General features: G+C 58.2%; 1 protein-coding gene across 15 annotated transcripts in view; it reads right to left on the bottom strand.

Annotated features, from left to right (window-relative positions):
• Nucleotides 1-21,395, bottom strand: part of BIN1 (bridging integrator 1) — a 55,642-nt gene extending 34,247 nt beyond the window's left edge. For 2 of the 15 annotated variants that reach the window (XM_036092913.2, XM_036092912.2), the window contains exon 1: nucleotides 21,129-21,383. In XM_036092913.2, the coding sequence (XP_035948806.2) occupies nucleotides 21,129-21,212 (84 nt within the window). In that variant the 5' untranslated portion in view covers nucleotides 21,213-21,383. Of the gene's footprint in view, nucleotides 1-21,128 lie in introns of all 15 variants that reach the window. The other 13 variants (XM_078070654.1, XM_078070658.1, XM_036092919.2 and 10 more) reach the window with 10 other exon arrangements.
• Nucleotides 21,396-22,177: the final 782 nt, after the last annotated feature.

The following is a 22,177-nucleotide window of genomic DNA, read 5'->3' as shown; positions in this document are numbered from 1 at the left end:
TCTGCCCCCTCTGCCCACGGGCCTCTGGGTTTCTGGTTCCCTCCCTGTCACCCTGGGGCTTTCTCTCTGTGTTCAGCTCTGGCTGCCTCCTTCTCCTCCATTTCTGCCACACAGAGCAGGGGTGGGCCATGTTAGGGAGCTCTGTGGGCACTGCAGAGCCGGGCCCCTGTTCCCCCTGTTCCTATGCTGCAGGGCCCCTCGACCCACGGGATGGGCCCTGACACTAGTGGCCTGAGCCTGTTCCCACGCTCCTCTCAGACCCTCTGGCAACCCAGGAGCTGGGAAGGACCCCCCAGCAGCACCCACAAGAGAGCACAGGAGAGAAGGGAGGTAGGCCCCCAAGCCCACCACTCTCTGACACATTGCATCTGCCCCTAAAATCAGCCATTTCTCCAAGGGGCCCTGGTTGTCTTCAGGGGGAGGTGTGTTCACTGCTACTGGGTAGCCTTGCTCCTGAGTATCTCATTTAATCTTGAGGCCATGTCCTGAGCTACATATTCTTAGCCCCACTTTAGAGATAAGAAAGGTAAGGCTGAGACATTAAGTAATTCAGCCACATGGCTAAGAAGGAGCAAAGCCAGGACACTGTGGCTTTGCGGTGGCCGTGAACATGTGGCTCAGATCTCATCTGCTGTGACAAATGAGCTAGACCATCACTGTGTCCCAGCTGAGGCCACACCGCCCGTGGGCTGCTCTGGCCAGTGACTGAGTGGGGGTGGGGGGGGTGGCAGAGGCAATGGGCTCCAACAGGTAAGTCTGGCCTGAGGATACCCCACCAGCCTTGCTGAACCCTGCTGTGCTGCAGGCTGAGGCTCTTCCCCAGGACCCTCCTCCCCTGGCCCCTTCTTCTACAGTGGGCCCCTGGCACTCTCACTTAACGAGAAAGAAGAGGGAGGCAAGAGTGCAGAGGTAGCCTGTTGCCTGGCCAAGGCTAGACCCAGGGCTCCTGACTCCTGGGTCCTTTCTACCGGGTGCCCCTCCAGGGCTGTGGCTCTTGCCCCTGGGCACAAGGAAGTGGCTGCATCTTCTCATCTAGCATGCAGCCCCAGCAAAGTCTGCCCCTCCTCCCAGAGAGCCCAGTGAACGAACTCACAGAGCAGTCAGGCAGCTCTGCCTTCAGAGCAGGCAGCCGTGCTTCCCCCAAAGGCTGGGGGTCTCCCAGGCACCGGTCTGTCACGGTGAGCGGCCCCAGAGCTGCTGCTGTGCTTTTGGGTTGTGCCAAGGGGAGAGGGGGAGAATGAGGGGCCTGACCTCTCCGGGAAAGAGTGTGGCCCCACTCCAGCCCCGCTGCAGCCGGCAGTAGGGAGAAACCACTGAGGCTCCTGCCTAGGAGCAGAGCCCAGGGTCCCAGAAAGCGAGTCCAGAAGACACAGCAGAGTGGCCCTGGCCAATAAAACTCCTTAGCCCTCCTGCAGTGCCAGGCTGGCCACACATCAGGCTTTCCCTTACAACTTACAAGACTTTTGAAGAAAGATAAATGTTGAAACATGAGCCTTGGGCAAGAGCCAGGAACAGCATTCCATCCCCAGGAGGCAAGAATGCTCCCCAGCACCGAGGCCCCCCACGCGGCAACCGTCTGCAGACTCCCAGGCTCCCATGAGCAGGCCACAGGAGCACCCAATACCCTCGTGTTCACGTGCTGATGCTCGCCCACGTGTCTATGCACACACACTCACACACACTTCCTCGTGGGCCTCCTGCCCACGGCCCTTCAGTCGCCCCCAGGCATGGTAGGAAGGCGGCAGGAACCACAAGGAGGCTGCAGAGCCAGGCGAGAAGCAGAGCAGAGACCAGGAGATGCTGTGCAAGGAGAAGCCAGAATGAGGAAGGGGAAATGGAGAGAAAACCAGAGAAAGGGAAACCAACAGTAGCTCAGAGCTCAAGCAAGCTGGGCTCCAGGCCAGACAAGGACCTAGCAGACCCAGGCAGGTGGGTCTCAGGGAGGAGAGAGAGCCTCCAGACTCCAGCTCCCTCTCCCCACCCTAAACACACACACACACTCATGCACACACGCACGCACACACACACACACACATGCACGCACGCACACACACACACTTCTGCCCCCAAAAAACAAGCCTGGCCAAGGGGCCCTGGTCCCTTCTCTTGGTCTTGCTGTATCCCCATCCTAAGACCTCCATTTCCCCAGGCTGGCTGCAAGGTGGTGGCAAGAGAGGCTGGCTCTGAGGACTGGCATCTGACATCCTGCCTTCCTCCCAGGGGAAAAGTGTTGCTAGCTCACCTCCCACTCTGGAGCGGTCCCCTCACCGTCAGATCGCAGCCCAGCTGGGCTCCCCCTCCTCCTGAGCTCCATGAAGATCACACTGCAAGGCATGACCCCGGGGAGCCGGGTCCGAGGATGTACCTTGAGGGGGCCCACCACCTCTGACACCCCCTTCCGGCTGGGCTCACATCAGCAGGACTTCCTGAGGTGAGCACTGTTGTCTCATTTTACAGATGAAGGAACTGAGGGTCAGGGAGGTCACTCGGCTGATGAGTGGCAGAGCCAGGCCCCCAAACCTGATGGACTCCAAAGCCCAAACTCAACTTGTAATTCTCAAGTGGGGAGTACACAGACACCCAGCCATCACAGGCGGTATGTTTAGAGTTTACTACAAAAGATTCATTTTGCTGCGACTCCATCTTGCTGCATTCCAAAGATTTAGCTGCTAAAGAAAGCACTTTTGAAGGGGTGCCTGGGTGGCTCAGTCGGTTAAGCATCTGACCCTTGATTTCGGCTTAGATCCTGATCTCAGGGTTGTGGGATTGAGCTCTGCGCTGGGCGTGGAGCCTGCTTAGGATTCTCTCTCTCCCTTTCCCTCTGTCCCCAACTCTCTCTCTCCCTCTCTAAAAACAAAAAAGCACTTTCGCGACATAGCCAACACAGATAGATTGTGTAGCAGAATGCAAAGTTTGCAAAGATTTTTGCCATGAAATACAAAACTAGAAAAACATTTCCACATTCCTACTGGCCAACTGAGGTGGGGCTGGGCACACACCCCGCCCCTCCCCCAACCCAGGAAGCTCCTCACCTCACCCCCACTTGGTGATCTGTTTTTTTAACAAGTCCTCGTGTTCTGGAAGTCACTGTTCCCTGACACCAGTCCACAAAGACTCATCATCTTTTTCTGTGGGCCCCCAGTAAGAACGGCTGACTGGCTGAGGAAGCCAACTGGCCTTGCTTGGGAGACGGTCACTCTAAAATTACCTCCTTCCTCTTTTAGCAATTTTCCCTTTCCTTTACGAAACACTGGTGAGAGTGAAGAGCAATGTTTGATTTTCTTTTTTACATCCTTAACTGGATTTATAAAAACTTGGCCGCCACAGATATCAGCCCCACCACAATGCCTTGAAATGTGACTCATTGGTCAAAAGCCAGAGTGCAGACAGCTCTATGGCCCTCGTCAGTTGTCAGTCCGTCAGTCCCAGGGCTGGAAGCCTAACCCCCGAGACAGGTGGGGGGGCCGGGGGCTGCTCTTCCTCCATACCCACCTCTCCAGGTGGAAGGGAAGGCTCCCTCCCCAGGGGACTGTGGATAAAAGCCCCCCCTTCCCCTCTCCCCTCCCCTCCCAGGGGGCCTGAAATTCCAGCCTGTTCAGCAGATAAGCCTGTGGCCAGTGGCCAGGCTAGGGCCACCCAGAGCCCAGGGGAAGCTAGGGTGGGCTGGGGTGGGGAGGCCGGAACAGCCCCGAACAGAGCACAGGGGAGCAGAGGCAGCAGGGCCAACGTCAGGATGGGGAAGGGGTTAGGGAGAGCCAGAAGGGCCCAGCTGAGCTGGGGTGGGTGAGCTGGAAGCCACAAAACAGCAGCAGTCACTCATCCAAAGGCATCCTAAAGGCTTACAGGTGTTCTCCAAATCCGTGAGAAGAGATGAGGAGACTGAGGCCCAAAGCCCGTGATCTCAGGGCCAAGTCAGCAGAAAGGAGGTTTAGGCTAAAAGAAGCACTGGAGGCCCGAGGGAGTGCTGGAGGGGCCCAGGCTGGGGAAAGGCGCCCCTCCCCTCAGGGACCACCCACCAAGCTGAGCCCCTCCCTAGTCGACAGCAGAACCAGTCTTCCACGTGAGTAGGAGGTCTTCTGGAAGGGCCAGAACCACCCAGACGGAGGCAGGCCTCCCCCTTCCACAATCAGAAACCACCCAACTGTCCAGACCTCCCCAAAGAGCCCTCCACTCCTCCCATCCACACTCCAGGGGGAGAAAGGAACTTTTTACCAACTTTCCAGGAGGGCCAAAGCTGCTCCCTCCTCAGGAGCTCCCACTTGATTTTGCCCCTCACATGCTGTCCATGGTAAGGAGTCCCTACCCCTGGACTCCGGGATGTGGCCCCCTGGGCTGGGAGAGCTCTCATGGGGGCTCATCTTGGACACCCTCCCCCAGCCTGCCTGGCTCTGTTCTTCAGGGAGCGAAGCAAGATCCCTGAGCCAACAGTCTGAAGAAGAGGCATGACTGGTGGTAATACAAGTCTCTAAACAAAAATATGGCAGTGCACAGAAAGAGTGAGGCAAGGGAGGTGCTGTTCTTAGGAAGTAGCTCAGGGAAGTGACAGCTGAGACCTGATGAAGGAGAGAGAGCTTACCAAACAGAAGACAAGCAAGTGCAAAGACCCTGAGGTCGGAAAAGCAAGGTCAGCACAAAGGGAAAGTAAGAGGGTGGGTGAAGGAGGAAGAAGTCCTAAAACGCCAGGTGCTGAGCACTTCACCTGATTCATCTATCTATCTCCCCAAATCCTCAAAAAGGAGTACTAGTATTATCCCCACTTTGCAGATGAAGAAACTGAGGCACTGCTTTAAAATCTCCCCAGGGTTACACAGCCAGCCAGCTGGGTGGCTGGCATCCAAACCCCACGCCTGGTTCCAAAGGCCATGTGCTCTCACCACTGCACAAACTGCCCTAACAGCAAGGGCCAGACCACAGGGCCTTCGCTGGACGCCCCTGGAAGACTCTGGCTCTGAATCTCTGCAGGGAATAGGAAGCCCTGGGGAGCTCTGACCTGACCCTCAGTGTTAGAACACCCAGGCTACCCTGTGGGGACAGACTCAAGAGCAGGGTGAAGCAGGGAGCCCATTTAAAAGGTGTCTGCAATGGCCCAGGTAGAGCTAAAGGTGGTTTGGCAAAGGCAGGAAATGGTGAGAAGTGGCTGAATTTGGGGTGACAGAGAGAAGCAAAGGAGACTCCAGGATTTGAGCAACAAGAGGGAAGGAGCAGTCATCACCCAAGACAGGGACAGCTGAGGGTTGTGGTGAGTCTGAGGTGCCCAGAGATGTCGGGGAGGGAGGTGGGGACACAACAGCCAGGACCCCAGGGCGGCCAGGGCAGACCCCACTATCAGGCTCCTGAACCCCCCATTCCCTGCCCACTTCCCCCCTCAGCCACTCCTGCTCTGGGACGTCCAGCTCAGGGTGTCTGGTCGCAAAAGCTGCTAAGGGAAGAGGAGAGAGGGCGGAGCATCTCCCTCTCAGGACCTCTTCTGCTATGAGAGGCCCCACAACAGAAGATTCAGGGAGCAGGCCCAGGCTGGGCAACCCTGGGCAGGGAGTACCCCTTTCTGAGCCCTGAGCTTCATCAGTAAAATGGAGCCAAGACCTCTCCCTCAAGGGGAGGATTAAGGATGAAGAATGGTTGAGTAGGTAAGAGGGCCCAGCACAAAGTGGTGGCTGATATCCTTTCTATTCCTTTACTCTTATCTTGACCTGGGATGCCTTATACCGAAGCCAGAAAGTTCAGGCAGCCTCTCCCACCTAGTCCCCACCCTGCCCCACCCTCCCACCCCCAGCCCACACACGCCTTCCCTGGTGCCTGCCACCAAGCGCACCTGCTCCCTGTGACTCACTCAGGCTTACGCACTCCTGGTGGACGGCAAACACCAATCCACCTCCCCTCAGCAGCCTCCTCTACCCCAAGGCTCTGCAGGGACCCTACACGCCACCCCCTTACCCTGGCCCCCTTTGGTAGTAAGAGGGTAAAATGGTAGATCCCGTGGAAACCAAACAGCAGCTATGACCAGCAGCAGCCACCATTAGTAGCCCTGATGCACCTGGACATTCCTGGCATGGACCTGGGATACAGCCCACTCTACGAACAGGCCCAGAGAAGGCTCGCAGCCAGGGCATCTGAGTGACACAGGGCCTCCTGTCATGCTGCGTGGGGCCTGCAGAGGGCAGGAACGACCCCACCCTTGGCCCAACACCCCACACCACCTGTTCAGAGATGTCAGCACAACCACCCCCAGGGCCACCACCCACCCCATCTGTCCCCTCCATGCATGTGTGGGTGCTATTCTCAGCCCCAGGCTCCAGGACTTAGGCCATCGACAGAGGGGTGGACTCTGCCCCTCCAGTGCACCGCCTCCCACAGAACCCTCATCGGCTGCTTCCTTAGCTCAGTGGGGGAACAGCCTGTGTGGAAGAGCAACAAAGCATGGGCCCAGCCCACAGCTCAGCAGGGTACAAAGCCAGGGCCAGGGGAAGAGAGGGTCAAGTACCCACCTGCATTGGGACCAAGAAAGTTCAGCCCTGGGTGCCCACAAGCTCCACAAGGAGACCCTTCTTCCTTAATGATGCCAGCCCATGCTGGCCTTTCAAATGACCTCTTCCAGGCAGGCTTCCCTGACTCCACCCCATCCACAGGGGCTCACTTGCCCCTCCAGATGCCCTAAGCCCTTTGCATATGTCTGTTTCTATCAGAGAAGTTCGACCTAAATATGCAAACAGGTCATTCATTTATTTCACCAGTTGGAATCCTCCATGTCCACATCTGTGAAATTGGAACTATTAAACAGTACTTAAAGGAGATAAGATATGTGGTATTTTTTTCCAAACACATTATTGCTACTATTTCGGTTATTGTTACTTTTGTTATTCAAAGGAGCAACGCCCACAATCACCTTTAAATAGCTCCCACCCAGTCCAGCCCACCAAAGTGCAGACAACCCACACATGGCCCAGCAGCCAGTGGGGAGGGGGGCCTCACCCCGGTCCCTGTGCTCACTCCCAGGCCGTCATCTGCCCCAAAGCCGTGCTCAAGACGTCCCTGCCTCAGCCCTGGACTGTCCACAAGTCCCCAGTACCTGTGAGGGCACCACAGGGACCCCCAACTTCACAGATGGGGAATCAACAGGTGAGGACTGGATAGTTCAGTGCTCCCCAGCAGACGAAGACTAGTTCCACTGCATTTCACTAGTGGAGGCAGGGGGAGATTTGAGAAGGGACCGGAGGGGAAGGGGTGTTTGACCACCTGGTAATCCAGTAATCCGGTGGAGAGTGAAGGCTGGGGTCAGGAAAGCAAGTGGGACCATCCACAGACTGGGGGACGTCACATGGCTGCCCCTGCCCCTGGGAGATGGAATGAATATTCAGGGGCCAGGACAGGCTTTTGCAGGCTTCCTTCTGCTGATCCTGCATCCTGTTTTTCTGCGCTTCTGGGGGGAGGTTAAAGCAATGGGTGGGCAAGGGGCAGACTGAGGGGGAAGGCACCACCCCCCCCAAGCCCCGGCAGACACAGGAGGTCGGTGCACAGGAACAGAGGGCTGGAGGCCTCGCTGGCGCCGGGGACAGCTCAGGGGGATGACGTGGGGCCCACAGAGACCTGGGCATGTCATCACTTCTCAGGTCTCAGAGTCTTACCTCTATAACCAAAGGAGGGAAGTGAGGACCAGGTGACCGTGAAAGACCTGTCCAACTTGGCTTCCCGGGGCTCATGCAGACCATCAGCCTTGGAACCCCTGTCTCACCAACTAAGGAGGGACCCCAGGGATCTCGCCTGCATCCCTCCACTCAACACATCCAAGCTCCCACGAAGGTTCCAGAAGGGCTGAGGCAGTGAGGACAGGGAGGGATGGCAAAGACCCCCCAAAATCATAGCAAACACCAGAATACCCTCTATGCCTGCTGGAGAGGGTTTCATGCCCACCTGTCCCTTCCTCCCCTGGGGCCCTCCTTACCAGGAGAAACACAATTCAACACAAAGGGAAAGTTGAACAGCCAGACAGAGTTACCAATCCTTTTTAAAAAAAAAAAATTTAAAAATCATGGGAAGGGGCCAGAAGAGGCACACAGGAAAGACCACAGTGGGGCAAGGCTTGGGGATGGACACCCGATCCCAGATTCTGAAGGTTGGCCCCTGGCCACCCTGTGCTACAGCTCTGGACACTTCTGGATTGTCTATAAGCTGGGAGGGATTCTGTTGCCTACAGGGAGAGGAAATCAGAGTGGGAGAGCTGAAAGGGTGGGAAGGAAAGAGGGGGGGCATGTTGTCACCCAGCGCCCCACCCCCGCCCCCGTGAGGTCCTCTCCAAGCAATGCCTCCTTCCTTCCTCCTTGAAGGCCTCAGGCCCACCATCTAGATTTCATGCTGGGCCTGGACTCCTGCACCACCAGTGGGCCAAGGTTGGCCTAGACTTGGCCAAGATGGCCCAACAAGACACACACAAAGTGCCAAGGCACAGTCGAACACCCCACACCCTCCTAAGGCACCCCAGCCACCCCCACCCCAGAGTAGAGCTGGCTCCGTGAGCTGGCACCCCAACTTTCTGTCCTTGGTGTGAAATGGAGACACCATTCTCCCATTTAATCCTCACAAAGAGGAAACTGAAGCTCAGAGGGGATAAGTAACTTGCCCAAGGTCAAGGGCTTGAGAGGAACAGAGCTGGGATTTGAACCCGAGCCTTCGACCTTGCCACACCGCATAAGGTGCTTTGTAAAACCTTTACCACTGCTTCTGCGCTGGAGCCTCACTCCAACTCGCTTAGCATTAAGTGTCTACTGTGTGCAGGTGCCAGGGTCACAGACTCACCGTGGGACCAGCCTCCACCCTCAAAGACTCTGGGTCTAGCGGGGAGGATGGTTACCCCATTCTACGGAGGAGCAAACCAAAGCAGGAAGGGTTAAGTAGCTGGCCCAAGTCCCAGATAAAAGAGAAGGAGAACAGGAGCTGGAATCCCGGGTCTCAGGATGTGCTGAGAGCGCCTGACTCCTAGAGGCTTCTCTCTCTACCGCATTGCTCAGGAGCAGCACCGCGCTGGCTGCAGAATGTGGTGGCGGCCTCCCCAGCTCTCCTGGAGTGCACAACGGGCAGGGTGACCTGTGAGTGCAGTGGCACAAAGCAGGAATGCAGGCACCAGGTTCTGCCCTGCTGCTGACCATGGGTTTCCCACGGTGCTGACTCAGCTCTCCCTCAAGGTAGTTTCTGCAGCGCCCTGGGCCAGCAGTGCCAGGATCAGACATGAGGATGCGGCCCCCACCGGTCCACCAGATCCAAGGCAGGGCCTCCCCCAACGTCCTCAGGAAGGGCCCGGGGCCGCCTTGGTCGTGGCCTCCTCCAGACTCACAGACAGTCAGCTTGGGGAAGGTGGTGACATTCTAGCTCAGCCAAGCCCACTGCCAGGACAGACTGCTAGACTGTCCTTGTGGGGGTGGGGAGGGGATGCAAATTCATAACCCCCGGGCTTAGTTTATATTTCAGAAAAACAACAGTATTTGGATCCTGTCCTAGGTTCAGCAAATGCATCCAATTAATTGTAGATTTTGTTTCTCGTTTCAGATCAGGACTCAGCTCACACCCCCAGCCATTAGCTCATCCTTAAGTGTCCCCTGCCCCAGGATCCCCCAACTCTTCCTTCGTGGGAGGTGGGAGCTATGGCGCCTGTGCTCAGCTCCTCCTCTACCTTTGGGCTTCCCGAGGAGTGCAGATCAGGCCAGCTCTGTCCAAATCTGACCCTCTAGGGTCCCTTGATTCCTGGGGGCAGCCAGGTTCCCACCTCCCTCATGGAGCTGGTTGGTGGATGCCAAGCTATGAGGAAACCCCTGACTCAGGGAAGGGCCAGCTCTGCAGCTTCACCTTCTCCTCTGATGTGCCAGCCTCCTGGGGCAACGGAGGGTCAGCATCCCCACCACACACACACACACACACACACACACACAGAGGCATGCACATTTGCACTTCAATAGTCTCCCCCTAGGGGAGCCTGGCTGACCTGGGCAACCGAGGGTCAGCATCCCCATCACACACACACACACACACACACACACACACACACACACACACACACACAGAGGCATGCACATTTGCACTTCAATAGTCTCCCCCTAGGGGAGCCTGGCTGACCTGGCTGGCTCTGTAGGTAGAGCTCTTGACCTCAAGCCCCTTAGGTGTGGAGATTACTTTAAAAAAAAAAAAAAAGTCTCTCCCTAGCCCTGGATTCAGGGATGGGAAGGGCAGCACCTAGGAAAGGCCAACCTAGGGCCAAGTCTGATGGCTGGAAGTGAGGAAATCCCAGGGTTTCCCTGAGCCTCAGTGCTCTCATCTGCCAAATGGAACCATAATCCCGTCCTGCCTACCTCACAGTCAGCAAGACAATGAATCAAATGAAAAAAGGTGGGTGTGAGGGTTCTTCATAGAATTACACAATGCCACAGAGATAAGAAGACTGTATTCCCCCCCCCCCCAACCCTCTAAAGCCAGCTGGACCCAGCAGAGACACAGCTCTGCCACGAGCAGAGTTCACCTTATCTCCCTTGATAAGAGGATCTCATGTTTCTCAGTTCCCAGATGGGCACGCTGGGGTTCGGAGGCCCAGCCAGGGTTCAAGCCAGGTCTCTCAAGCCTGTGCTCTTCTGCTGCACATCAGGCTCCCAGAGTAAATGAATGATGGGAGACCCCTCACCTCTGTCCCCCGCTCCATGCCCCGCATCTGGTCCCTGAAAGCACAGCCCACCTGGAACCATGTGTCCTTCCCCAACCTCATTCAACGGGGCTCTGGCTCAGGGGGCTCTGACTTCCCTCCTGGAGGAGATGATACCACCCCCTCCCAATTAAGCTTTTTCAGCCAGTACAGGAAAAAAGAGGGAAAAAAGGTACACCGCAGCTCAATTTCAAGAATCCTGTCATATACAAAACAAACAGCTCAAAACACAAAAGCCAGAATGGTCCATACCTGTGGGTTCTCAGGGGCTTCCCCAAGATGCTCCCTGGGAAAAAACCTGTGTGTCAGCACCCACCAGGGACCAGGCATTGATCACATCACTTCCTCCTGGGCCCTATCCACAAGCCGGTGGGAGTAGGAACTCTTGTTCCCATGTACAGAGGAGGAAAGAGGGGCGCAGCTTGCCCTGGACCACAGAGGAGGCAAGTGGTCACTGGGGCCACACTCCATCCTCCCACACACACCTCTTAACCCCGGTTCGATCTGTCCTCTGTCCTTGCCCAGCTACCAATGTTCCGGGGCCCCGGGTTAGCACCTGCATCCACACACCACCTAGATCTGGCCCCAAGATAGTTAACATGTCCTGGCAGAGTGGATGCCATCCCAGAGCAGAGACTAGCGGCGCCGTGGCAGATGGGGGTGGGGAGCGGGGGTCCCCTTGAGGGGCCTCTCCCGGCCCAGGTCTCCTGTGCCAGGTCTGTCCCCGGTGCCCAATAGCGGGCCCAGGCTCGTCCAGGGCTCAGGCATGTTGGCGACAGTCCTGGGGAGAGGCTGAGCTGACCAAAGGGTCCAAAGAAAGTAGCAGCAGCTGTTGGAAAAGGGGCCAGTCTGACAAAGGCTCTACCGTCACCCGATCCCCCTTCCGGCCCCACAGCCTCTGATGGCTCCTCCAGCCTCAGGCCTGAGTGGAAACCCCAACGTGCCTCACCAGCCAGCGCTGCCCCCTGAGCCTCCATCCGTACAACATTACCGACATTACTGTTCCTGTTGTCCACGCCTCTCCCAGCAGTCTGCACTTACAGCCAGAGGCCCCCACCCGCTGGCATGACCCCTCCTCCCCTGAGGACCCTCCTCTTCTGAGGACCCTCCCCTGCTCTGACCCAGGAGCTAGGGGACGGCCCCCCATGGGCATCTGACCAGTGGCCTGGCCACGAAGGACAGAGCACACAGGAGTGCCGGAAGAGGGGTGAACTGATGCACTGATGGCCCCTCCCAGCTGTTAGGCTCTCCAAGCCTAGTGGTGTCACCCCCCCTCAGTGTCACCTTGGGGCCCCAAAACAAAGAAGCAGTACACATGTGGGGTGGGGACTATAGGATGTTGTGCCTTTCTAGCAAGCCTGGGAAACAGACATCACTCAGCCGCTGTGATCCCAGCCCTGACAGGGTAGACTCCAGGATGGCAGCCCGACCCCAGACCCCCTTGTGCCTTCCTGGGCACACCTGGATCCTAACCTGGCCAAGCCTGAGGTCATTCCCTCAGGGGACTCAGGACTCACCCCCTCACCCCGGGTGGGTCTCCTTTTCCTCAGAAAGCCAGGGGCTCCCTCGGCCCTAGACAGTGACGCACCAGGTTCTCAGCTAAGCCCAGACTGGAAGACAGACAAACAGACAAATGGCTCAGGCAACATGTGAGGAAGAAAGGGGAGCAGGCTGAGGCACACAGGGGTCTGGGGTCCCTCCCAGCCCTCCAGGGCCTGCTCTCCCCCACCTATCCTTTCGGTCTTGGGCCTCATCCCGACCACCCTCACTCACACACATTCCAGCCACCCTGGATAGTCCGCCAAAAACGTCCCTGCCCTCCCCACAACCCACCTCCTCTGCCTTTCAAACCCAGCTCAGGTGCCTCCTCCGAGGAGACTTCCTTGACTGCCCAGGCTGGATGTGAAGCTCTTTAGCACCAGCACCCTTGCCTCGATCTCTCCCCAGTGCTGTGACGGGCTCTGGGAGCTCCTTGAGGACAGGGGCAGATTCTCTCTCAGTACCCTCAGCACCTCAGCATCCTGGCCCACAATGGGCAAGCCACAAACAAGGGAATGACAGCCAGAATAAATAAGGTCATCCCAACCTGAGAGAATTAATTCAATGTAAGTTGAGGCATCTGAAACAAGGAGCCAGCAGGGACATCCCTAAGAAGACACCCTGGCATCTCCAGGACAGGGAGGCCTGCAGGGGCCCAGAAGGCCTCGGAGCCCTGGCCCCACACCAGCTGGTACACGTCCCTCCCTGTGGTGGCTGTTGCTGCCCGCTCACTGCCCAGCCCAGGGGGCTCAGCCCAGAGCCGCTGCGGCCCTCACCCTGCAGAGGCGGGCATGTCTGCCGCTCACCACCCTTCGGTGGAGGCAGCGGGGGGGGAGGGGAGGGCTGGCCCGTGGCCCCAGGCTTGGGCACAGCATGGGAGGCACAAATGCCCACCCCCAGGGCACCATGGCTCTCTGCACCCTGAGGCCACTGTCTGTAGCCAGGCTCCAACTCCCACTCTTGGCCCACGCTGGGGCCCCAATCCCACCCCATCTGCTGAGCAGCAGGGTTGAAGGTAAGGTCCAGGAAGCGGAGGGAAGAAGGCCTGCAGAGAGTACGGTGGAAATGGGTCTGAGGGCAGCCTCTCACTGGCCCTAACAGTGAAGTCATGGTCCAGCAAACCACGCAGGCCCCCAGGTCAGCAATCCCTGGCATTTCTGTCACCCAAAGCTGTCTCAGGTTGGAAGAAGACTCTGGCAGAGGGCTCAGGCCAAGGCCTCTCTGGCATCTGGCCTAAAGCCTGGCAGGGCTCCCCAGCAAGGCCCCTGCCACTCCTGAGAACCTCAGTTTCTGGGCCCAAGCACTGCAGTCCCTGGCTCAGGTAAGCTCCACCACAGTCCTGGGCCCTTTTACTGTGGAAGATGGTATTTGCAGTGATGCCTGAGTCCCTCCGAATGGCCTGTGGAGGGGGGCAGGGGCCCCCCTCCATCCGACTCCAAGCCCTCAGCTCTTACTATGGCCTCCTCTGCTCTCTGAAGGCCTGAAATCCTACAGCCCCAGCTGCCCTACCCCACCCACCCTGTACCCCAAAAACCCAGGGGATCTCCCGGGCCTCTGCCAGGCCTGCCTGAAGAATCCATGCATCCGTGTGAGCACACACAGCGCGCTGAGCTGGGAGAAGCCACAGCCACCGCAGGAAGCAGCACCCACCCTCAGGGAGCAGATATTCTAGGAGGCTGGCCCCAGGCTACCATGGGCCAGACTCAAGCCTGGACCCAGGAGAGCTGCCTTCCCACTCCACACAGCCAGTCCACAGGGATGGGCAGTAAGCTCCCCCAGGGCAGTGGGTCCCAGACTTTTAGATTCCACTCCAGGAAAAGAGGGTGTGTGTGTGTGTGGTCAGTTGCATGACTATTTCTTCCCCCAAGAACATTAAAAAATAACTAGTATTAACATCATTTCATAAAAGAAACACTGTTGCAACAACATAAACAAAAGTAGACAGACTCTCAGAATAAAGATGGTTTCTTTATACTGAATGAACTGGATGCAGCTTTTATATTTGGGAAAACACATACACTCACATACACGCCACATTGCCTCCTTTGTCCTCATTTTCTTGCAGAAACTCTTGTGTTTCTGCATCAGGAAAGCTCAGGCCATCCCCTCACCCCAGAGCCCACCACACATCTCAAAAGGGTAAAGGTCATACTCAGGTGAGGATCCAGTGGGGGACAAGGGCCCTCAAATCTCCTTTAATGGGGGAGGAAGAAGGTCTTGGGGACCCAAACCTGTCAAATGATTCCCCTAATAGACAAGGCCTTCTTGATCAGGAGAGGTCAGGAAGGGTCACTAGAGATTCATATCTCATTTGCATGGCTCCACCAGAGACGTGGTAAGCCAGACAGTTGACTGGGAGAGCCCATGGGCAAGTCACACCACTGCTCAGGCTCAGTTTCTTCATCTGCTCAATGGGAATCATCATGACCTCACCTGGTTGCAGTGGGATGAGAATTTTTACCAAGTACCTGGCACTCAGCAGGTACACAATAAACCACGGCTGTTATCACTAAGTTAATATTTGACAAAGGCTTCCCTTGGAGCAAGAAGAGCCTGCCTTTCCCTTTTCAACTGCCCAGCACTGACCCCTGTCAGCCCTCAGCATGGAGCCAGCTTTGCTGCCCAGTCCACAAGTGGGTGGCCTCTTTGGGAAGTGGCAGTCTCTTTGGAGAGGCCCCAAGAGTCCCAGGTACCAGCCAGTTCCCATGAGAGGGCCCCTTCCACCGCACAAGACCAGCTCCTCTGGGAAATGATGAGCCCTGCCCTTCACATCTGTCCACTTAATCTGCACAGCATGCTACGTGGCATATGTCATCTATATCAGGTGAGGAAACAGGCTCAGAGAGGTGAACAAGACTTACCCAAAGGCAGCAAGGCCTGGGGAGAGCATTGTAAACTCAGCTTTCTAAAAAGTCTTCCAAGAGCCTGCCCCCAAGTCTGGGCTATCTTCGGTGCCTCCCTCTTCCTCTTTCAGGGTCCCCCTGCGTTTGTCTTCCCATCCTACATCCAGAGCCCCTGCCCAGCCTCTGAAGCTGTCCAGGCCTGTCCTCTGTCAGTGCCCTGCTGAGTGGTTTTAGCATTGGCATCCTTTTCTTTGTACCTTTAATCCCAAAAGGAGACTTGCCAAAGAGCCTGTAGAAAAACACAACATACCAGAGTGGCATCCAACAGAAAGCCTTCCTCCCCCAGGTGCCCTCTTACCTGGAGACCAGAAGCTTCCACTCAGCCTCTCCCTGGCCAATCCCATGAACTGTGTGAGCACCCACGTTCACAGCCCCACCTGAGTCCTCAGCAGGGGTACTAGGGATGCTCAGGAAAGGCTGAGCCCATTCATCAGACTCCACTGAGGAAAAGTGAAGGGCCCTGTTCACAGGAGGTGTCCTGTTCACTACCCGCCAGCACAGTTGCTTGCTTCTCTACCATCTCCCCCCCACCCCTCCGCCCTCCCTAATGGCTCAGCTCCCTGAGGGTAGGGCATGGTTTTGTTCAGCCCTGTATCCCCTGTCCCTAGAAGAATGCCCAGCACCTAGTAGGTGCTTGAATAGAGGAATAAATAAGCAACCCCCCATTACTTTACTGAGGGCCAAAATGAGGAAGCCCAGAGAGAGGGGGGATACTTACCCAGAGCCACCGAGTTTATGCGTAAGGTGAGTTAAGATTCACTCCAGAAGTGTCTGATTCCCTCCCCTGCTGTAGGCTGCCCCTCTACACACACACATACACACACCACCACCACCACCACCACCACCACCACCACCCAGGCACTGGGGCATCATAAGCCCTGATCAGCTAAGGGCTCAGCAGGGATTAGCTGTCTATAGAGGCTTGAAATGGACACTCGCAGGGAAGCAGGCCTAGGCAGGGACGGCGGGCTCCTGGGTCGCTTCATTGTACTGCCCTGCCCCACAGAGTGGGCATTTAGTGAGCACTTGCCTTGTGCTGGGCCCTGTCCAAGGCTTTACTCTCCAAAATGAATATGTGCAGAGGAACCATTATTGCCCCATTTTATACATGAATGTCCTGCAACTTGCCCAAGGTCCTAGCTAGACAGGGAAACTGAGGACTGCCTCAGAAACTGAGGACTGCCTGCCTGCCAAGCCCATGCATGTTGTCTCTCCCACGCGCCCTTGTAGTCTCTTCTCCTGTGGTAAGAAAGAGGCCTAATGCTGAGGGTAGGACCCAGGGATTCTAGAACCTGATGGAAACAGAACTATGCAAGGCCTGGCCTTGAGTTAAGGCAGGAGGGAGGGACAGAAGCATTCTCTTCATGTTGTCCAAGTCACACAGCTTGTAAGGGACAAGATGGATCAAGATTGCCTAGTCCAGGGGCAGGGACCTGAAATTGGAGGTGGGAAGAGGGCCCCTGACGGGGTCATCTGCGAAGAAGGGAGGAGAAGCATTCAAACCTCGGCTTCTCTGAGAATCCAAGAGATACACAGATTTCCCCACAAGACTTGATCAAATCTGGCCCACATCTACCACCCAGCCACCCCTCACCACTCCCAACACACTGGGCCCCTTCTCTTTAAGTGAACTAGTGGCCTCCTGTCCTCACTCTCACCCAACACCTTGGCCACATAGACCCTCCCAGAACACCTTCTCCAGGCCCCATGTAGCCCAGGAAGCACACCCTTCTCTGCAGGCCCCTGGGTAAAACAGCCTTTGCCTCACCCTGAGCCCTGGCATGAGCCAGCAGACTCACCTGAGTGGAGACTCCTCTCCCCCAAGGGCACACTGGAGCTCGGGGAATTCTGGAGGCCATGTTTCCAACCTCTCCATGCCCACATTCCTTAGCCAAATGTCCCCCAAGTCCCCATAGACACCCTACCAGAAATGATGGCTGGCTCAGAAGCCTTCCCTCCAGCGGGCAAGGTGAACCACAACCACCTGCACCGATAATTCAGGTTCAGGGAGAAGCTGCTCTGAGGGTAGAGAGGGGCAAGGGCCTTGTGCCAGCTCAGAGGAAAGAGACACAGAGCAGGGAGATAGAGAGAGGCTGAGGGAAAGGGGACACTGGGTGGGGTGTGGGCACAGACAAGAGAGGGGCAGGAAGAGTCCTCAGATACCCAGGGACAGAGAGAGGGACACCAAGATGAGGAAAGAGAAATGCAGAATGTGGGGGGAGAGGAGCAACTTTTGGCTGGGGCCTGGGGAAGCAGGGAGGTGAGAGGAGCCTGGTGCCTCACAGGCCCTCCCGCAGACCCAGATGGGCCCCCCTCCCAGGGCACCTGCTCTTCCGTGTGGCGTGGCTCCTCTTAAGGCTGTCATGAGGGTAAGGATTGGTTGTACAGGCCTGGCTCCAGCTGAGGCCCATACGGCTACTTTGTTAGGAGACCTTGACCACTAGACGAGCATGGTGCCATCATGGCCATGTGTCAGGGTCCTATAAATAACTGCCATTGCACCTTCCCTCTGGGGAGCATCTACTCCAACTTGCCAGCCCTGGGCCCTGCCCCCTCCCAGCTGGGCCTCCCCACTCCCAGCAGGCTCAGGGCCTGCCACGGGGGACAGAAGGAGTGCACACTCCCACCTCCCGCCAGAGCCTTCTTCCTTGTGCTCATCATCAGCCCAGCTCTGGCCTCCCTCCATGAGGACTCCTAAGCAGTGGGCCTCAGGCGCAGGGGCCAGCGGGCCAGATTCCACCCCCACCCCAGCTGTCCCTTCTCCCCCACCCACCCCTCCCCCAAGGGGCCCAGCCGGCCAACCTCTAATCCTCTGTCATCTGACCCAGGCTCCACCCTACATTGGCTCTGCCCAGCCACCCTACTGAGGCCCAAAAATGGATAAAGTCATTCACAGAGGGTCCAACAAGCCAAACGCAATAGGAAGATGACCTCATGACGCCCCCGAGCCCAAGCTCCAGGCACACGCTCCGTACCCCAGCACTCTGGGGGCAGCCAGGGGCTAGGAGACGAGGAGTGCAGTGCCATGCTCAGACCCTGGTGACCCTTCCAATATACTCTTATGCCTCCTCATGGCCAAAGGCCCCGGGACCTTACAGCAGTAAGCTCCACAGCAGTCACAACCACCCACACCCCGCTCCCCACTGCACCCCGGGCTCGGCCCAGGGCCAGGCACACAGCACATGTCCAAGGCAGGGTTTGCTGAACGGGGGAAAGCAGAGAACACAGCACAAATCAGCCCACCCACAGGCCTGCACCAGGGCTGCCAAGCAAGCCCCCAAATGCCCTTGTTTGTCCATAAACAGTCACTCTGCACCTGCTGGGGCCAGGTAAATGCCTGAGTACACACACAGATCTGCCCTCCCCTCAGGGGGAGCACCCAGACCAGTGATGCCTGGGTCAAGGGAGGATGAGATGGGTAATGCCAAGCCAAGACCCATGGAGAGACGCACTAAGCTGGGGGCACAGGAGAGCCGGCTCCACAGACACCAGAGGGTAAGCTTTCCTTGACCACACTGTCACCCTCTGAGTCCTGGTGGATATTTGGGCTGAGAGGGGAAACTGGGAAAGAAGAAAAGGAGAGATGAGGCCCTTCTACCTATGGGGATAGTATCCAGGCCCTGCACCAAAGCTACCACTTGTCCCTGGTCAGGAAATGCCCTCCTATGGCAACACAACTGGAATTGCCCCCATTACTGATTGATTCGGCCGAGGCGAGGCGGGAGCAGGGGTGCCTGTGAGACCACTGGCAATGTGAATTAGACGGGGTCCTGAACACCACCAGAAGGTGCTAGGGAGGCAGCCGTTGACCCATGCTGCACCAGACTCTGAACCACAGAAGGGCAAAGGGGAGAGGCTGGTGTGGGTTGAGGCATCAGGCTTCCCCAGAAGGGGGTACTGCTGCAGGGCCAACAGGGGAGGGGACTGAAGGAAGGCTACTCTCCGACTTCCAATGCGGGAGGGTCTCCTAACCAGCACCCAGTGTCAGAGGGGAAGAGAGCAGCAGTACCACTAAACAACTCCAGTCCCCTGCAGCCCAGGCTTGGGAAGGGCCAGCCCTTGGCCAAGGCCAGCGTCCATGGCCGACCAGCTGTCAGCCAACTGCCCATGCCACGGAACAGGAGCTGAAGAGGGAGGGGAGGCGGCTCAGTGGGGTCAGTGATGACGTACTGCCACTTACAAGGAGGGGACACAGCTCATGCCTACTGCCCCTGAAATTAGTGAAAGATGCTGATGCAGAGACAAGGCAGCCAGGGCAAAGGGGACACCGAAAGAGCAAAGGGGAGCCAGAGAAGAGTAGGACATCAGTGGAGTGGGGGCAGGGAACTCATCTCAGCTAACCTTCTGCTTCCCATTCATCTTCCTCAGCCCCTGAGGAGCAGGAAGTCGGCTTAGCCCAGAGCTGCCGGCTCCAGGCACCTAGATGGATTACCCAGTCCTGGGCAGGAGGGGGGTGGGGGGAGGAAGCAAGGGCAGCAGCATCTGCCCCCCTCCACCACCACCAGCGCTTATTGAAGTCTTCCCAGCCCCCAGCCAGCTATCTGTGGTGCTCTAATCCCTCCTCCCGCGGGGGCAGGAGTGGGTGGGGGCAGTGGGAAGGGTGTACAGCTGCTGGGGCCGGCCAGCTCTGGAGCTTGGCTGAGGGCCCTAACCTCCACGCACACCCACCCATCTCCTTAGCTTGCGGACTACAAGGATGAGCAGCGGGACTCTTGGGGAGGCGCTGAGGAAGCTCTAGCCCCTGCCCCCCCATCACGTGGCTGCATCCTTAGGGAACCCGCAGGTCTCAGCTGCAAAAGTCATTGTTTATAAACAGCCACAGACTGGCTGGAGGAGGCCGGCCTGTCCCCGAGTTCCCACTCTTGGCTGAGCGTCGGGTGGGAGAGAAGGCAGACTCCGCTGGGGGGCACTGGGGGACCACCCTGGCTGGAGCAGATTCTGCAATCCTAGATTTCAGAGTCCGAGTCGGCAGGGGAAGTGGCGTCAGCAGCTGGCGTGATCCAATTCAATGAACCAGAGGTGGCTTGGGATAGAAAGCTGAACGGGTGCGGACCCCCGCCCCCCAATACTGCATTTCCTGCACTGTCAGGGTGCCAGGGGAAGCCCTGGCTCCATCCCCTTCGCCTGCTGCCAGTTGCTCTGGGCACTGAGGGGTCAGGTTTCCTGCGGCGCCCTCCACGCCCCCGGTGTGGCCCCAGCTCCTTCGGGCCAGCTCCCCACCCAGGTGGTGGGCTCCCAAAGCCGGAGCCACCACTCCCTCCCCAGCCGCCGGAAACGCGAAGCCCAGGCTCGGACGAAGGCACCTCCCCGAGGGGCGCGCAGTGCTGTGCTCCCCAGGGGCCGGGCCGGAGCGTCCAGGCCTCGGGCACCTCTCAGGAAAGGAAACCCGATCCTTCCTTCGGCCGGCGGGGACAGAAGGTGGAGAGGCGGCTGGGGAGGAGGGAACGGCGGGCTCAGGAAGTGCCCAGGGGCCTGGAGCTAGCCCGCTGGCACCCGAGGGCTGAGGGGCAGCCTCGGGATTCCCGGAGCAGAGAGGCCCTGGGACACAAGGGGCAGACTCCCTCCCCCCAGCGCCGGCCCCGCCCGCGTGGCCCGAGTGGGGCCGGGGGGCTGGGGGCGCCACCTCGCCTCCCAGCCTCCGGGCCCTCGGCCTCCAGGGCGGGATTTACTGGACCTCGCGCCCCGAGAAGAGCGTGGGCCGCCTCTTCCCTGCAGACAGACGAAGAAGATACAAAGCTGGGGGTGGGGGGAGCGGGGGGAGCCGCGGGAGGGGGGGGTGAGGGGACAGCTGCGCCCTCTTCTGCCCCCGCTGGGGGTGGGGAGACAGAAGACGCGGACCCGAGAGGCGCCCAGAACGCTGGCGGCCGCAGCCTATGGACCCCCGAAGGCCCTCGGCAGCGGTCGTCCGGAGGTGACAGCGCCGGATCCCGGGTGAGGACCAGCCCCTGGGGGGGGAGGGGGGGCAGGTGGCCCGGACGGCGCGGAGGCCGGGGATCGGGCTTGCTCACCTTCTCCTGCGCGCGCGTGAGCTTCTTCTGCACGTTGCTAGCGATCTTCCCTGCCGTCACCCCCTTGCTGCCCATCTCGGCCATAGCGGCTCAGGCCCGGCCCGGTGGCGGGAGCCGATCTCCCAGCCCCCAGCCCCTAGCCGCGCGTCCGGCCCCGGCTTCGGCTCCACGCCGCGCGCTAGACAGCCGAGCCGACTGACGGAGGCGGAGCGTGCGCCCGGCGAGCGAGCGAGCGGCCGAGCGACGCGGGGACCTAGGGAGGGACGGACCGAGGGAGGGGCAGGGAGGAGGGGCCGGGCCTCGGGCGGCGGTCAGTGCCCCCCGCCCGCCCCCTCTGGACTAGACTCTGCCTTTTAAAGGGCCATTGCGGGCTCCGGAACGCTTGGCTAAGGAGCGAGCGGTGCGCGCGGGTGCCGGGAGCTGCGGCGAGTGGGACTCCTGGGACGCTCCTATGACACCGCCCCGGGGCGGAGACTAAGATGCCAGTCCTCCCGGGAGAGGAGGCCAGTTTGAGACCGGTGCGTTCAAACACCGGGGTTTAAGTGCTGCGATTGGTGCGTGCCCCTGGAATCGGAGAGCCCCGGCTGCGAGCGCGCGGCAGGAGCCCACTCTCCTGCCTGGGGCTTGGCTCTGGCCTCACGCTGGACGTTCCGCCTCCTCCTGGCCTATAGACTCACCGGGTTCCACCTGGGTTCTCTGGGGGCCCCTGGGACAACTTCACATCTCTGTCCCTGGCACCTAGTTCCATGCCAACCAGGTACTCCATCTTCCCATTTGCTGATTATTATTATTATTATTATTATTATAACAATTTAACATTACTGAGCTCTTACTGTGTGCCTGGCACTCTGCTAAGTGCCTCCACGACAGCCCTAGGAGGTGGGTGCTATTATCATTCCCATTTTACAAATGGGGCACAGACAGGCCTGAAACCAAATCTCTTGATTCTGCGTTCCAGGGTCTCAACCACTATACTGTGGGCTGTCTTCTCTTCCGTGCTGGGGAAAAAAAAAAATGATTGATGATAATTATTCAAAGAGAAGATAAGG

This window comes from Halichoerus grypus, chromosome 4 (assembly GCF_964656455.1).
Source record: "Halichoerus grypus chromosome 4, mHalGry1.hap1.1, whole genome shotgun sequence".
NCBI lineage: Eukaryota > Metazoa > Chordata > Mammalia > Carnivora > Phocidae > Halichoerus > Halichoerus grypus.
This window is presented reverse-complemented; position numbering and strand designations above follow the sequence as displayed.